Genomic DNA, 18,529 nt, shown 5'->3' on the forward strand with positions numbered 1-18,529 from the left:
ACCATATCTTATAAATACAGATAATCGTTATTCATTTCTGTTTTATTGCGATTGGTAATTTGCGCATGTACTCAAACGTGTTATACATTTATGGCTTTATGTACCCAAATGTGTTCTACATTGTATTTGTTTTTTTCTAATAGCTCCCTTAAACCTAAATTTCACATTTTAACACATTATGGTCGCTTACTTCTTAAAAATGGTCCTATTTCACTTATTTCCTCATTAAGATATGAAGCAAAACACAAAGTTTTAAAGGTATATGCCAACACTATACCATGTAGAATAAATTTAGAACATACATTATCACACAAACTTCAAATAGCAATGATTCATCGTTTTCTAGTTCAAAAAGGGCTGGAACTAGATTTAAAAATGATTACTTCTGAAGATTTCAATATCGATTTTTTTAATTCATTCCCTAATGAATTAAAAAGTGATACATTTTAAGTTTCATGGGTCAATTTTAAAGGAGTTAAGTATAAACCTGGAATGTTATTAATAATTGATATTGATTTAAACGGTTGTATTTTTGATGAGATACTTAATATACTTGTTAACAAGTCTAGGATGCCATATTTAGTGTGTAAATTATTTTTAACAGTGGGTTTTGATAGCCATTTTTATGCTTATGAAATTAAAAAATATAATGAAAGAGAATCTAACCTTATTGGTTGTTATTTAAAAGATTTAAAATATTCTACCCCAACTATTCTTCGTGTTCTTGGAAATGGTAAGTTATTTGCAAGTTTAAGATAATATGCATTATAAATAATTATTTATGATTCTTATTATCTATGCAGGCAGGTAGGTTGCTTTAAGGGGATAAATTCGATTATGTTATTAAATAATTCCGTAGGAGCGCGTTACTAGTAATTAGAATCGCGTAGTAACCCCTACTCTGACTACTACGGACCTGGCGGCGAGACTCGGCGACAGTCGGCAGAACAATCCCCACTCCCACCACGCTGGATTTCTAATAATTAATATATATCTCCGCGACAAAAATACTATTTTATTACCGTGTTATTATTATCTGACTTTGATACTGGCGCACGACATGTATAAATAAAAATTCAAAACATAGAATGATCTTATAGGTATAATAATATCTTATCGATAATGTACAATTCATAATATTATATTAGCTTATTGCTTGTAATACTATTGTACATATTTTGTCATTTGTTATTCTACTTTCAATGTCTGCACACGTTTTATTTGATTACCTATCTACTTTTATTGGATAAATTATGGCAAACAAAAAACATGGGAAACAAAGTAAATGCAAAAAGAGAAGTGCAAAGTCGAAATGCATACAAAATTTACTTTTGAGTAGGTATAAAAAAACTGAAAAAATAAATAATGAAGATAATACCAATAATCTTGAAGAGGATATGGATATCCAAAAATCAAATGAAACGTAAGCATAAAAATATGGGCAAATGGATACCACTCATATTATATATAATATATAGGTATATACTAATTTCAAGTAAAATTATTAAAAGTAAATAGTAATTCAGTTTTGTAAATAAGAATTATGACGCAACACCAGATTTCGAATTTTCGACAAAATTGAATAATTTTTTTGTATTACCTAACTCAAAAACGAATTAACATAGATACTCGAAATTTTCACAAACATTTTAAGATTGCATTCCCTGTACATGATAAAATCTTTCAAATATTTTGACTCATTTTGAGCTATTTATGGATTTATAAAAAGGCTTGTTATTTTTTTTTTCCATAAATTATGCGAAAAAAAATTTGCTTGGACAAAAACATTAAAAACTCAATAGAAGGTTATAATCATTATTATGTGATATAATTACTGTATTTAAAAATATCCTAGACTGACTGACCATCTTCGCTTAGAATCGTTTTTCATGTATAATTATACTTTTTTCGTATTTTATACATTTACTCAGACACCTACCGTGTGAACAGTGTGGTATGGCGGTACCCACTTGCCCACATTTTTTATCTATAATTTTTTGTATAATATATGTATATAAATATATTAATATATAATATATATTATATAATATATTTATTTATGTATATAATATAATACAATATATTTATACAGAAATATTCAATGTTTTTATGATAGTGTCAATAACGATGATAATGACTACTTACAACTATCAGACCATTCGGGATTAGATGAATCTACATTACCAAATTTGAATGTTGAGTACGTAAAATCTAATGAACCTACATTATCAGGGCGCCGAGTAGTAGACATAGAACATTTTATGAAACAAATGATGGAACTGGGTAAACATGGTAGTAAATGTACTATGGGACGATTTGTACTAATCAAAGAAGTACAAAATGGTGTAGGATTTAAACTTTATTTCAAATGCCATGTTTGTGACCGTCATCAAATTGTCACATCAGACAGAGAATCATCTGTAGATAATGTCAATAATGCGTTAGTTTGGGGAGCATTATCAATCGGTATTGGACATCGTCAGATTGAAGATTTACTCGCAGTTATGGACTGTCCATCACCATCGTTTAAAAAATTTAAACGACATGAAGTTATTATAGGAAAGGTAGATAAACATATAAAAGATAATTAAACCTTGTTATTCCAAAGCTAAAGGTAATAGTGATTTATGGTAATTTAATTTACCATTATTCAATTATAGGTGTGGGAACAACAAATTTCAGAAATGTTGAAAAAAAATGGAGAGCAGGAAAAAAAAATTGCCATACAAAAAGGAAATTTATATAAAGGAACTCCTTACATCACAGTGATAGGTGATGGTGGTTGGGCTAAAAGAAGTTACGGACATGGTTTCAATTCTCAATCAGGCGTGGTAATTTTAGAAATCTTATAAGTTATAACTAGGGATCGGATTTATATGTATTTAATATTTATGAAACCAAAATATGTATTTTACTAATACTTAATTATTATTTTTTTTTTAAATGTAAATATAGGTATCTAGATAATTAGTCGGATATTTTATGTCAAAGGGGAAATATGTATTCGCATATGCATATAAATAAGCCCTATAGATATAAAATGTATATAATAATATAATATATAATATATTTGTTTTTAATAATATTATAGAAAAAAACGGTAGTTTTTGCCAAAAACCAGCTTTCTACTAGTTTTAGATAGGTAATCATTTTTAGATTCTGAACGGAGTGATGAATGTATTGATTTTACAAAGATGTGTTTTTTTTTTTTATTAATTTTTGTGTCTGTCATCACGTTTTGGAGTAGTAATAATGCTCCGATTTTTGACTTCAGCCCCTCTTTGAATAGGAAAATTCATCTTGTTGGTACTTTGAGGTAAAAGTAAACATTTTCCAACAGTTTTCAAAAAAATCGAGAAAAACAAAAAAAAAGTGACAGAAAAACGGCAATTTTACGAAAAAACCACTTTTCGACAAAATCGATTTTTTGACAAAATATTTAAAATATGCAATAATAATTTTTTTAATTTAAAATCCTTATATCACGAAATACATATATGTATCGAATCTGATTTATTTTATCTTAACTTTACGTATGATATATATTTAACTATACGCAAGAACTATTAAGAATAGTTTTTATTTTATAGGGAATAATTATTGGTGCAGAAACAAAAAAGCCCGTCTATGTAGGTGTAAGAAACAAATATTGTAGTACATGTTCTTCTGCATCCAAAAATAATAAAAAAATAGATCATTTGTGTTTCCGAAATTATGATGGTTCTTCAACAGGTATGGAACAAGATATTATTGTAGAAGGCTTTCGCCAAAGCCTAGAACAACATGGTTTAATATATAAATATTATATTGGCGATGGTGATTCAAGTGTGTATGCCAGAATAGTTGAAAAAGTATCGTATGGTCGAGATGTTATCAAATTAGAATGTGCTAATCATATAACTCGTAATCTCCACGATGGCCTACGAAAATTGGTGGCAAATAAACATTTCCCATTACATGTGCGCAAAGTTTTAACTTATGGTTCTCCATCTCCCTTAGAAAGATTGGTTAAAGGGGTACGGACTGCAATTAAAGAGTGTGGAAAATCACATAATGTAAACATACTGCGAGAAGATTTAAAAAATGCACCATATCATGTTCTCGGTTCTCATAAAAATTGTCGTCCTACATATTGTACACGGTCAAATATGAATGAAAAGGACAATGTGCCATTAATGGAAAGTGGCAAAATAATGTCAGAAATTTTAGCAATTGTTGATAAAGTAACGAGAAAAGCCGATCGTCTAGTTTTCAACACTACAACTAATATAGCTGAAAACTTTATGAGCTTAGTTGCAAAATTTACTGGCGGTAAAAGAGTAAATTATACCAAAACAGGCTCATATCAAAGAAGAGTATTAGGTGCAACCCAAGTTCACTCTAGGGGCCAGTCTTGGCATTTAAGTCCATGGAAAAAATTATCAGGAAAAAGTCCCGGCAAGTTTTTTAAAAAAAATTTAACGAGGCGTATTGCAATGACAACTTTAAACTCAAAGTATAAAAAACAAAAAAAAATTAGATTTAAAGTAAGTGGAGGTGACAAAAGTACAGTGAATCATGATTTTGATTACGGTCCAGACGCTGCTGGGCTGGATATGACTGAAGAGGATTTTAAATTTAACGTCAATAAAAAGTTAGAAGAGTTAAAAAAAGATTCTTTTTCAACCGAAACAATCGAACAATTACAAAAAAACACTATTGGTCAACATGATAATGTAGTCTGGCACGAAGCAAAGAAAAATAGACTCACCGCTTCTAATTTCGGGACAGTTATTTGTAGAAAATCAACTACATCTTGTCATAATTTAGTGAAAACATTATTATACAGTAAAAATATTATTTCGAAACATATTGAATTTGGACGACAAAATGAAAAAGTGGTTATCCGACAATTCGAAAATCAGTATAACAAAACTGTAAGACCGTGTGGGTTGTTTGTTGATGAACAATATCCATTTTTGGGCGCAAGTCCCGATGGTTTAGTTGATGACGATAAAATAATAGAGGTCAAGTGTACGCCGTCTATAGGACAAAAAACCTTAGAAGATGCAGCTCTTGATAAAAAGTTGCAGTTTTGTTTAGAGCTTACAGAAACAGGTCAACTTAAACTCAAAGAAAACCATAAATATTATTGGCAAATTCAAGGCCAACTAAACATTACAAAAAAAATAGAATGTATTTTTATTTTATTCAGTATGGGAAATAATCTTTATGTGCAGAATATCAACAGGGACGAATATCTTTGGACAAATAAGATGCTTCCAAAATTAATCAATTTCTACATGGACTGTATGTTGCCTGAAATTGTAGATCCTCGAGTTCCAAGAGGTTTACGAATACGAGATCCGGCGAAAATAACGGAAGCACAATTTCAAATAAAAAAGAAATTTAAAAATTTAAAGTAAGAATTGAAAAATGTCATATTATGTAATTTTAAATGTGTTATTTATAATTTTTAATATTTTGTATTTTTTTTTAATTGCATTGATAACTATACTGTTATAATAATATTATACGCATTTTATTAATAATACCTTATATTTATTTATATAGTTAATTCTACCGATGATTACATTTATTTATTTAGTCATGGCTATATTCATATCAAAAAACTAAAATTAATAATCACTTTCCTAAAAGGGTTAGTACAATACACCGTAATTTTTTAACACGGGAGATGAGACCAATTGTCGATTGCAGGCACTCATAGCGCAGAATAAAGAGTGTTTTTCTGTCGCCGTAGGCCTATAGGCTATATATTACGTCGCATCTGCGTCGACAACCAACAACCGACTAGCAGCCAGCGCGCCGTTGCGCTTTGCCGCCGCCGCTAAGCAGCGCTAACAGTGGAATACGATAAATTGCGTGCATGCGTTGGGTATTAGGGGAGGAGCCAACAAAATTGAATAAACCAAATCTTAGTTCCTTTCCAAATTACTCAATAGTTAAAATATTTTTGATCTGAAAAAATAAACTGATTCATAATAGTAATACCTATATACCAACGTTGATTTTTTTTTCGTATTTTGATTATTAAAAAAAATATTTAAGAAAAACCATTTTACCACTAAGAGGTAAGTTTGAACCCAAATAACCTTTAAAAATAATCATCAACAAAGAAACAGCCAACGACAGTATTCTAGGCAATATGTCAATATGATATATTCAAAGTTACAGACTCCTAACTACAAAACTCAGACTAGTAGGAAGGAACTCAAAATGCGAAATTTCAATTTTTGAACTGTATTTATAGCCAAAAAAATGAACAAATATTTTTTTTAATATTTTTTAGTTTCATCTTAAGTCATGTTTTAACTTTAGGTATACGCATTTCAATGATTTAATAAAAAAAAAAAGATCGGATATTGCCCCTTAAGGCTACAAACTAGCTTTATTAGGTAGGTACCTATTTGTTTATTATGTATTACGTTTTTATTATATTATATTTTTAAAATTTACATTAATATTGTATGAGTAAAATGTTAATTTGAAAAATTATATATGCTTATGTACTTATTTATCTATATGGAATAAAGTAAACTGTTAATTTTTTATTTATGGCTTGATTTGTGTTGTCAAAAATGCAAGTATTCATATTATGAATATATAATATATATTATATACCTATACTAAATGTAATATGTATAATATTATATAATGGAGATATGCTGTATACTGGTTGAATGGACTAAATCCTTTTTTCTATATATATCAGTGCACATATATTATAATTATAATTATACTGGGACTACACTAATGATGGATTTGATTTATCATCAGGTTGTTGTTATTTTAACAATTTGATAATAAATTCTAGAGTTAATTTAGCTTTTGTTGATACAAATTACATAACTATTTATTAGTGTTATTTCTACAACAATCTTCAAATTTCAAATTTACACCTTATGGACTATTTTTAACATTTAATAGTTGCTATTTCTACATTTAACTATAGTAGTAACTAATTGTTTCAAAGTTAATGTGACTGTTATAATACTATATTTTAACATAAGTTGTTGTTATTTTAACAATATACTATGACTATGGTCAAAACGAATTAATTAAGTGTTTATTCTACACTTGACGTTTAAGTGCAGACGTGTTGGTGTTGTATCAACACCAAACTCGTCTAAGCTGGAAAATAACGTGCAAATGTGTATAGGGGAACATGGGGCAAAGTGGGGTACCGGGGCAAAGTGGGGACATCGTAATATCTAGGTATTAATGTATAACATTGATAATATTATTAGATTTATGGCTTCCTTGGTCGTCTCAGATTGTGTGATAAGAGTTTTGAATCAAACTATCGATTATTTTGCGATTAATCGATGAAAAACTGTACATATGCCTGTAATCATTTACTTGATAATAAAATTTGATAATTTGTTATTGATCTATTAAATTATGTTGTGATCCGTTTTTAATAATTTTTTTTTTATTAAAACGTGCGTGTTATTGATTTAATGTTTTAATTTAATTATTTCAATTTAAATATTTGAATACAATCAAATCAAAGGCTCTAGGTAAGTTAATCAATTGGGGCAATGTGGTTTACACCTGTCTGGGGCAAAGTGGGGACGTCCCCACTTTGCCCCATATTTCAAATTTTATTAAATTTAAATTCTATGAATTCAGAATGGTTAGGCATTATAAAAGAAAAACCAACCAACATTCATGGTCTGAAGACTCTATGAAGTCTGCAATATTAGCATATAATAATAAAGAGATGGGATTCAGAAAAGCTGCATTATCTTTTGGTGTTCCTCAAACTACTCTAGAAAGAAGAGTAAAACAATTTGCAGCAACTGATAATTTAGCTGAAGCTAGCACAAAAGGTAACCTATTTTTATTTATAATAACATAGTAAACACAATAAAGTAATTTAAAATGTTGGTTCCATATGTTTAAGGTAATAAAATAATAATTTATATTAAATTTATTTCAATTTTTCTTTTGAAACTTTATCAAACATTTAGAATAAATCTATATTTAAAATTGAAATATGGAATAATTAAGTATAATAAGTATAATAAGAATAAATAAGTTAAATTAATGAAGTTGAATTTATAATTTTATAGCTCTTGGAAGGTTCAAAACGGTGTTTACTCAGGAGCAGGAGGTACAATTAGTAGAGTATATAAAGACTATGGAAGCACGTTTATTTGGTTTGACTTCAGTAGAGTTGAGAAGTTTAGCATACCAATTAGCAGTAAAAAATAATATAAGCCATACATTTTGTAAAGATGATTTAGCAGGAGTAGACTGGTTGTATGGCTTTATGAAGCGACATTCAGATTTATCATTACGTCAACCTGAAGCTACGTCAGCTGCTAGAGCATCAGGCTTCAATCAGGTTGCAGTTGGTAAGTTTTTTGCTTTGTTAACTGAAGTGGTGGATAAAAATAAACTAACAGCTTCACAAATATTCAACGTTGATGAGACTGGGATAACTTGTGTTCCAAAATCTCATAGTAAAGTTATTGCATGCCGTGGCCGTCGACAAGTAGGAACGATAACGTCTGCTGAAAGGGGCCAGACGATAACAGCTGAAATATGCATGGGTGCTGATGGGTCATATATGCCTCCAATGCTTATTTTTCCTCGTGTAAGAAACAAACCAGAACTTATAGATGGTGGACCACCTGGAGCATGGGCTGAAGTTCATCCAAGTGGATGGATACAAACTGATTTATTTCTTAAATGGTTTGATAAATTTGTAATTTTTTCTAGAGCATCTAAGACCCATAAGGTTTTACTTTTATTAGATGGCCATGCTACCCATACTAAATCATTAGAACTTATAGATAAAGCCAGAGATGCTGGTGTTATATTGCTTTGCTTTCCACCTCACTGCACGCATAGACTTCAACCATTAGATGTAGCTTTTATGAAACCACTTAGCTTATATTACAGTGATGAAGTTAAGAAATGGCTTAGGGAGCACGCTAAAGACCACAGAGTAGTCACACAGTTTCAGATCGCATCGCTTTTTGGTAAAGCATATTTAAAAGCATCAACTATGACAACAGCTATCAGTGGCTTTAGAGCAACTGGCATTTGGCCAGTAGATGCCAACATATTTAAAGAACATGACTTCCTTGCTAGTGCTGCTACTGACATTGATTTAAACGTTTCAGTAACAGATCAACAAAATATTTCAAACGATGAGCTCCCAATTCAACCAGAAGTGTTAACTCCAATCATACAAACAAATAATAGTCTACCCATCATTCATATTGCAATTTCAAATCCTATTGGACAACAAAATAATGACTCAACTCTTTCTCTAACACAGCATAGTTCACCAGGATGTTCTCATTGGTCAGCAGGTGCTGAAAAATCAGTTAAAAAATCATTTTTTGCTTTATCTCCTGAAGAAATTCAACCTATTCCTAAAAGTAATAAAACCGCTGCACGAATATCTAGGAGAAGAGGGAAAACAGCAATTCTCACAGAATCTCCTTACAAAAATGATCTATTAGCTGCTAACATATTAAGTGCAACACCCAGACAAGTAAAACGTTCTTTATCGTTCGGCAAAAAAAAAAATTCTAGAACAAGGAAAAACCTTAGTAAAAAAACTAAAACCAACGAAGATGATGACAAGTGTTTGTATTGTGATGAGCCTTACTCGACTTCAGTTGATGGGTGGATTCAGTGTGGACAGTGTAAAAAATGGGCTCATTGTCTTTGTGCTGGAATCGAAGAAGATTTTGAAACAATGTTCAATTGTGAATTTTGTTCCTAAAATTGTTTTTTAGTTTTATTGTATTTAAAAAGTTACAATTTATATGTTTATTTCCTTTAAGTGAAGTTAAGTTAAGTATACATTTAAGTATGTTTATGTTTTTTTTTATAAATAATTTGTTTTGTTGGAAAATTAATTTAAATAAATAAAATTTAAATGATTTTTTTTTGGTGTCCCCACTTTGCCCCACGTGTGGGGCAAAGTGGGGCAAACTGTAAATTTTTTACATCCTTTTATACTTAATAAAAAAAATAATTTTTTACTTTCATTATAAATGCCTAATTAATAACTATGACTTATAGATTGAGTAAAAAAAATTTGAAAGAGAAAAATTGATTATTAAGTAAATTACAGGCTTACAGACATTAGCGTCCCCAGTTTGCCCCATGTTCCCCTAATATTAACAGTTAACACCATTTAGTATTGAATCGACTGCAATTTTCTAAGTGTGCACTCAGACTGTAGTGAAAGCAGTGGCGGCTCGTACATATGTCGCACTCCCTACAAAAATTAAGAATTTATAGTACAAATATATTATTTACAAAATAAATAGGTACATATTTTAGTACATAGTATATTATACATTAACAATTGGATGTTTTGGCTAAAATAAATGTCCGCCACCGATCCCCTTAAATATATTTTTAATTATTATTAAAATTATTTTCATAATTTATTAGAATATCGTTACGAACTCGCGATGTTATTATACGTGTATATGGATACTGCCATACTGGATAGCTATATAGGCCTATGCAACGCTGCAGCTTGTGCGACATTTTGAATCGCACATAAAAATATCGGTTTCCCGTATAAACTATAGATATAATATTAATATACGAGTAATAAAGTAATAATAAGATTATCACGAATCACGATGACGCGGCGACTATAGAAGCTTATGATGTGTGGTGAATTTTGTCGCTCAAATCGGACGGCAACGACGCGCGACGTGTTTAATTTTAAATTATTATTTTATCATTTTAATTTTTTGTGTGATGTATTATAGTTCTTAAATTTTTTCATCACACTCCTGTGCTAAACTACTACGAGCCGCCAAATTGATATATAATATAGTTAAGAATATTATCTGTGAAATATCGTTTTTATTTTTTTAATATTACTTATACGAAAAAATGTCTTCTTGTTTCAAAATCCATTATTCTTGAACTTGTATAACTTTTTTTTTAGTTACAATATTTAAAAAATAAAAACGATATTTTACAGCCAAAGTTCTCCTTTTTATGTGATGCAAGTTTTTTTTTTTTTAGTTATTAGTTATTAGTTATTACTGTAGCCTTCTCGGTTTTTTCTCAAAACAGTTTTTGCCATGTCTTACATTTGTAAGACGGAGACAACATATGCGGGTATACTTAGCGTCTTCTTAGTAATATAATAATAATAATAATAATTATGTTTATTCAAATAATTAAATAATTGAATAAAACGGGCCTAGGCCCAGTGGTAGATAGTACTTAAAATTACACTATGACTAATATATATACAGAAATAATAATAACTAAAATAATAAACTATACAACTTATAAAAAGATTAAGCTCGTGTTTTTATTAATATTAAAATATTAATATTTTACTTCAATTTTCAATTGAAAATATTCTATTAACGATATTCTTTTTTTTTCAAAAAGATTTTCAATCTTTTTTAAGGATTTATCGTTTAGTTAAATATTCTTTCAGCTTTAAAAAATTGTTTTTTGATTTATAATAACCGAGGACTAATATATTGTTTAACGGTGCCCATATAGATAATCAATCAGAGGAAAAAATAGCCAACTGTGTTCATTATTGTATTCTTTTTGGATAAAATATTTTTTTGGCGTAGATACGGTTTTAATGAAATATTTTTGTACATTTTATTCGTGAGGACAACATACTTATATATTGCGTTTTTCACTGGAAATTAAATTTAATTGTTTAAAATTCCTGTTTTACTGCCATCACGTTTCCATGGGTGTGTCAAATACACATTAGCTGTCTAGACGAATTTAATGTAAATATAATAGTAAGTTTTGCTCGATAAGGATAGTGGATACCCAAGAAATAATAACGCGTGTATAAATATATAGTCGCTTACATATAAACGTCGTCTAATAGAAATTTAAGTTCCGTAAAAGAATACGGGCACATTTTAGCAACGCTAAGTGCATGCGTACACAGGATAATTAATATAATAGTACATGGTTTGCTTACAGTATGAATACTAAATTACATATTATTATTTTTATCGTGTTACATTTATAAATATATTATTATTATCATTATTATTATATATTTATATATTATAATATTTAAACTATAAAATATCAACTTATGTACGAGTAGGTACCTTAACACAGCAAAAATAAGTTGAAAAATAAAAATATAATATACGTAAAAGTTTTAAGTTTCCACGAATACTGTTTTTAAATTATAACGATATAATAAAAATCGTTATTTATCGTTTAAATAAGTAATTTAGTACAAATTTGAACTTAGAATTTCTACGAAAAATAATTGTCACATTTACTTTTCAATTGCAAATAATGTCATTAAATTTTTTTTTAACATTTATAAGACAAATATATAATCTGTAATAACAGTTACAATATAAAGATATGAGTGATGAAAAAAAAGAATAATTACCCAGCAGTATAACACTCAGATAAAATAAAAAATCAAGGTATATCTTTTATTTATAAACTCACAACACATTTTATAAAGAAATATAATATAGTACCTACTTCTAAGTTTAGTAAAATATTTACCATTAACTATATTTAAAAATTCACTTTGAATTATATTAGGTATATAGGACTTTTAATAGTTCACCAACTTAACCAAATAACTTTTAAAAACAAATAATTTTTCACTAATATAATAGTACATAAATATTAATGTGACAGTGTGTTTTATTCGTAAATTATACATAAAAAAAAATTTGTAGGTATTTGGTTAAGTATTTACGTTAATACGTATAAATAAAAGTAAATCATTGGCGGCGTATATGAAAAATGAAAGGTGACATTTCAAATCGTACTATTTCCTATAATAAAAATGAGATAAAACGCACCAACTCCTAATATTTTGACAAAGCGAACTATATTCATATTATTTCAGTTTGCACTATATTATAAATATATATACATAATAACAAACGAAATTAAAGTAACATAAAATGTACTATTTCCAGTTGTTTTAAAATACATAAAACCTTTTTTGTAGATTTTTAATAATTAATTAATTTAAACGATGTATTTATTTCTATTTGTACATCTGACATTATCGTCATACACTGTCATCGAGTACCTATTGTTATTATTGATAGTAAATTGTGCTTAAAGTTTAGATGATCGGTGATATCACCTATCTTATTATTATATTGATTATTCATCTAAAAAAAATAGATAGAAAGAATTTATATTTAATCCAATATATTAGTGAATAGGTTTCTATCAGCAATGATGTAATGCAACACAACAATAATTAATTAATTAATGTAAATTTAATAATACAATAAATTATAAAATTAGTTATTTATACATGGACACATAAAGGTACATGCCTACTAGGTAACTATCAGGAAACCTACTAGATTATGAAAATTTAAAAGTTGTAATATTTTACATAGCTATAATTCACTTTAAAATTATAATATCAATAAAAGCAGCCTATGTCATTTTCTAATATTCTTGCCTATAAATTTGATAATAGGTAAATTTACTCTAATATTAACTATACTCTAATTTACACTAACATCACAGAATGTGTTCTACAGTACTCAAATTTTTTATGATGTACATTAGGCCGGGGTTATACATGGCGTATTCGGATGAAAACGCGGCGTATTACGCCCATCGTGTATAATAGTTACTCCGATATAAGACAATGAATCTTGAATTCGACGGAAAACGCGGCGGAATATGCCATATATAGCCCCAGCCCAAGGCCTTACTGCCTGTACCAACTGTAGCCGCACTCGGCTTTAATATTAAATAGTAGTGAATATTAAGGCGCCGAATTTATTTCAACCGCACACACATGACACGAAATAACGAAAAACATTTTAAACGAAAACAAGATAACGGCCGCACGCACGCACCGGACGGTTATCACCACGGATATAGATACGTATCTATATCCGTGGTTATCACACAACAGTTGTTGTCAACCGCACCGCGGTGCCACACGATACGAACCGATACCTCAACACGAAATTGACAGAACGAAAACCCCGCCGAAAGACTGTATGCCAATGTTGGCGACAACACGTTCATTGATCATTCCCGATATTCTTTTGTATTGCGATAGTGAGTTTATCTGCGTATTTTTCTACTATAGAGGACAATATTATTATAACACTACTTCTGTCTTCTGTTATTTTATACCTACTACTAAAATGTATAGATTAGTTGACCGTCGACAATTAATTGACACTAACACTGACACTGTAATAACGCAATAGCATATATTATACAGAAAATCATAAGTGAGTACGAACTTATTTAAAAGTTAAAAAAAACTTATTTCAATAAAATGTCGTCTAAAAACTAAATTATTAAAAAAATTTTTTTACCTATTCAAATTTCAAATGTTAATCAAACTAGTACCTTTAAAGAAAATGTATCAACTAAAAGACCACTTTCACCTAATGATGTTACTGATATTAGTGCAAAAAAATCTATGTATGATTTAGCAACTTCGTCTTCGTCCTTAACTTATAATAATTATGATATCAGTTAATTCTGCAACAAAACAGTTTTTAATTTTTTTTTGAATATAGTATATATACTGCATAAACATAATATAATATAAACCATTTGTTTTTATAAAAATAAAAATAATACATTTGAAATACATATTATTTTTAGGACCCCCCCAGAAAAATTTTGAAAATCCGCCACTGCTCTCAATCTCAATTTTTTCTATATTATTGACACACTCTTTACCGGCTTTACTCCTCTAGATCTTAAAATATTCGTATTAAATGTTTATATTTGAATATTTGATGATAGAGTATAGGTACTCTCAAAAAAATAAATGAGAACACCACTGAATATATAATTAATTAGTTAAATAAATGTATTTTATTTTAACATTTAACAATTTAAAAATACCAATTATATATAATTTAATTTAACATTTACATTTAGGATTAAGTAAATAAATATATCAAAGGTCATATAAATAAATCCTTTGTAAGATGTAATGATATATATAATATAACATTATTAAATAATAAATTAAATATAATTTAATGTTACATTCACATTTAGGATTAAGTAGATAAATAATATACTATCAAAGGTCACATAGATAAATGTTTTGTAAGATGTAATGATATATACAATATATTAATTTTCATATACTAATATTAAATTAGAACATACCTTATTTTTAACTCATTACAATAAACTAGCTGACCCGGCAAACGCTGTTTTGCCAAAAAGAAAATACTCTTAAAAAAAAACTGCAAAAAAGTTTTGATAGATACCTTGGGCGGGTTCACCACTCTTTAAATGACACCTTAACCCATCGTTTCTCAAAGTGTGGGTCGTGGACCACTGGTGGGTCGTCAGTCAATTTTTAGTGGGTCGTGAACAATTTTTTGAATTATGATATCAATGCTGTTATTAACCATAATAGAAAACATGCACATATTTCGCATACACCTCATTATTAAAAGTACGCATTGACAAAAATAAATTGGTTATAAACCTAGAAAATACTAAATATGTATTACAAATTTATACATATTTATATAACACAAATTTTGTTTTTTATAACTACTTTTTGAGAAGTGAAACCATGTGGGTCGCGAAAGATTTTACAAGGTAAATTTGGGCCGTGGTACTTAAAAGATTGAGAAGCACTGCCTTAACCCATTCGGCCTACTGTTGGAATTATGGGAGTTCAACTACACCTCTGTTATATATGTTACCGGCAATATAGACAATTCAGGTATTTTGCAAACTACCTAGGCTTTATGCATATTGCTGACCCATTTTAAGCAATATAAATAAAACATATAATGTTTAATATTATTTTACATATAACCTAGGTATTTTATAAAATACCTAGGCATTATGTAAAATGCCAATTTCTTTTTAGGCAAAGTAACAAACAATTTTTCATAATCTGTTAAAACATTATATTAATTTTTAATTTTTATCTATTACTATATTTTCATACATTGATATTATTATTATTATTGTATTATATTATTTTATTAAGTAATATTATTTATACATTTTACTTAAACTAATAGCTACTTATTACAACATGTTGTAGAAAAATGACATTTTGAAGTGCACAAAACATTATTTTTAAGGCAAATGCACTTTTTATTTTGGCACTTGGTCTTACAAATACATTTAAAAAATCCTTGGCCAGTTCCTGTGGACTGTTCCTTTGCGACTGTTCGTAATGCCACTTCTGTCTCTATTGGAACCTCGTCAATTTGTAGTAGCTTTTTCTGACATACTGTAAACTGACTTCTGGCATATAACTGCTTCAGAATTCCATCCCGAGTTCCTAATCGATAAAAACCATCACTTGTCACCTAAAAAAAATAAAATATCTTATAGTTATTATTATTAAATGCATAATTTTTAAACTTATTTATTACTTCTAAAACAATTGCCAGTATACTTCTTGCATCTAAACGTCCTTTATCTACCTCAGGAACTGGAACACGTACAGTTGAATGAATTGCCACCGGTAATAGCTTCTTATCCGACCACGCCATCATTTTTTTTGCTTGATTTTCCAGATTTTCTTTGGCTCTAGTTCGCATGATATTGGCGTTTTCGTTATTTAATTTGATAGTTGTAGCTAATTGTTGTTCTGTATGTAATGCTTCATTTTCGATGTTTTGTGGTTGTTCTGTAATTTTTTCTGTTTCTGTTACTTCATTTTCAATATTTTGTGGTTGTTCTGTGATATGTTCTGTGTCAGCTGATACTTCATTTTCAATATTTTGTGGTTGTTCTGTGATATGTTCTGTGTCAGCTGATACTTCATTTTCGACTTTTTGTGACTGTTCTGTAATTAATTCAGCTAACTGTTCTTCATTTTCTATCGTACTTATTACATCGTGTGGTAAATTTGAAGTGTTTAGACCAATTTTAATTTTGCAGCCAAATAAAGCTTCATATGGAGACATTTTAATACCAGAATGATAAGCTCGGTTTTTCATAAGCTGGATGAATCGAAGTCCTTCGCTCCAGTGTCGGTTTTTTTCATCTTGCATCCACGTTGTCAACATATTTTCAATATCCTGATTTGCACGTTCTACACTACCTTGAGATTGACTGTGCCTCGGTTTGCCATGTACTATTTTTAATTCGGGCCACATGTTTCTTAAATTAGACACTATTTGGTTTGAAAATTCTCGTCCATTATCAGACTGCAAAATAGTAGGAGCTCCAAGCAACGTAAAAATATCTATAATATTATAGGCTACCTCTTCAGCCCGTTTAAATTCGAGGGGCTTGAGAACAACAAATTTAGTGAGGTGATCCTGGTACACCATAATAAATTTAAATTTTCCATCAGGATGAGACTGGAAGTCTATTAAATCAACTTGGCATCGGGAATTAAAGTCTGGAGATATTATTGGTTTAACTACCACTCCTTTTTTCGAGCCTTTTTGTTTTTGTTGACATGGTTCACAAAAATGCAAAAATGTCTCTATATCACTACGTGTTATATTTTTATATTTATTACCAAGTTCTTTGATCATTCGATCACGCCCACCATGTCCTATTGATACATGTGTGGCTTGCAATATATCAAATAGCTCACTGGTTGGCACATAATACAGAACAACATTGTCATCTTTTACAGGGAATATAAGTTTCGTTTTTCCTTGTACAACCAGTATATCATACCTACGATAACAGAAATAAATCAATTAAAATAAATCTAAATAAAAAAATAGATGGCTGTATTTTATAAAAGTACTTTATATACAGGGCTTCAAGGCGCGGATTTCTATGCACTAAAAAGTATCGAAAGTTATTCGTTAAGTATTTAAATAATTAATTACTTAAATACTTAACGAATAAAAAAATAATTTCAAAACACCAGAAAAAAAGATGACATTGCATCAAAATCCCAGCCCCAGCCCTCGGTTAATATTACGAAAAAACAATATATTTTTTTTTAAATTTAAGCCCTGAATTTAAGTATTTTTTTCTAATATGAATTTCTTACCTTTTGATTAAACGGAAGTCTTTAGGCTCTTTTTTCTTACGTCCAGTTTTAAGTTCTGCAATAATTTCTATCAATTCGTTATATTTTTCATCAGACAAAAAACTAGTATTATTAGCCAAATTTTTACGGTTTTTATGTAGTTCGTTATAAAAATTTGACTTCATATTAATCGTATCCATAATAATGCCACACTGCTACGAGAAACGAGAATGACGATAAAATAATAAAAGTAAGAATGTTCAATTTAGTTCACACCGCGACGAGATACGAAAATGACGATAAAATAATAAAAATATGTTCAATATAGTTCGTCAGAATTATTATTTTTATAGTAGGGTATGAATCTGATGCAATAAAGATTAAGATTCTTATCTTTATTGTGTCAAATCATCACGCGGCGGCCGGCACACGCATTTACAATAAACGATAAGTAAAGTCGTTGGTGAATACTGAATAGGTAAAGCGCAGATTTCTATGCAATTGCATATTTTTTTCTTTTCACATTTTTGGATTTTTGTCAGTTATCTTTATAAATTATAATAGATTGATTGAAGATAATAGATTTTT

General features: G+C 29.0%; 3 protein-coding genes across 7 annotated transcripts; 2 read left to right on the top strand and 1 right to left on the bottom strand.

Annotated features, from left to right (window-relative positions):
* Positions 1-1,116: 1,116 nt before the first annotated feature.
* LOC132927754 (uncharacterized) lies at positions 1,117-6,365 on the top strand. 2 transcript variants are annotated; one of them, XM_060992343.1, is made up of 5 exons: positions 1,117-1,423; positions 2,117-2,283; positions 2,350-2,564; positions 2,661-2,831; positions 3,591-6,365. In XM_060992343.1, the coding sequence occupies exons 1-5, from the start codon at positions 1,254-1,256 to the stop codon at positions 5,403-5,405; spliced, it is 2,538 nt and encodes an 845-aa protein (XP_060848326.1). In that variant the 5' UTR covers positions 1,117-1,253; the 3' UTR covers positions 5,406-6,365. The 2 variants fall into 2 exon arrangements, with proteins under 2 accessions (XP_060848326.1, XP_060848325.1); XM_060992342.1 differs by having other exon boundaries at positions 2,117-2,564.
* Positions 6,366-7,195: 830 nt separating this feature from the next.
* LOC132927743 (uncharacterized) lies at positions 7,196-10,016 on the top strand. Its single transcript, XM_060992331.1, has 3 exons — positions 7,196-7,523; positions 7,636-7,835; positions 8,079-10,016. The coding sequence occupies exons 2-3, from the start codon at positions 7,637-7,639 to the stop codon at positions 9,746-9,748; spliced, it is 1,869 nt and encodes a 622-aa protein (XP_060848314.1). The 5' UTR covers positions 7,196-7,523; position 7,636; the 3' UTR covers positions 9,749-10,016.
* A 5,842-nt stretch (positions 10,017-15,858) lies between these two features.
* LOC132927726 (KRAB-A domain-containing protein 2-like) lies at positions 15,859-18,529 on the bottom strand. Of its 4 annotated transcripts, XM_060992314.1 has the most exons (4): positions 17,963-18,529; positions 17,711-17,747; positions 16,374-17,637; positions 15,859-16,307 (listed from the first exon to the last, which is right to left on the bottom strand). In XM_060992314.1, the coding sequence occupies exons 3-4, from the start codon at positions 17,487-17,489 to the stop codon at positions 16,014-16,016; spliced, it is 1,410 nt and encodes a 469-aa protein (XP_060848297.1). In that variant the 5' UTR covers positions 17,490-17,637; positions 17,711-17,747; positions 17,963-18,529; the 3' UTR covers positions 15,859-16,013. The 4 variants fall into 4 exon arrangements, with proteins under 4 accessions (XP_060848297.1, XP_060848295.1, XP_060848294.1 ...); XM_060992312.1 differs by having other exon boundaries at positions 16,374-17,747; XM_060992311.1 differs by having other exon boundaries at positions 17,711-18,529.

The sequence above is a fragment of the Rhopalosiphum padi genome, chromosome 3, assembly GCF_020882245.1.
Source record: "Rhopalosiphum padi isolate XX-2018 chromosome 3, ASM2088224v1, whole genome shotgun sequence".
In the NCBI taxonomy this organism is placed as follows: Eukaryota; Metazoa; Arthropoda; class Insecta; order Hemiptera; family Aphididae; genus Rhopalosiphum; species Rhopalosiphum padi.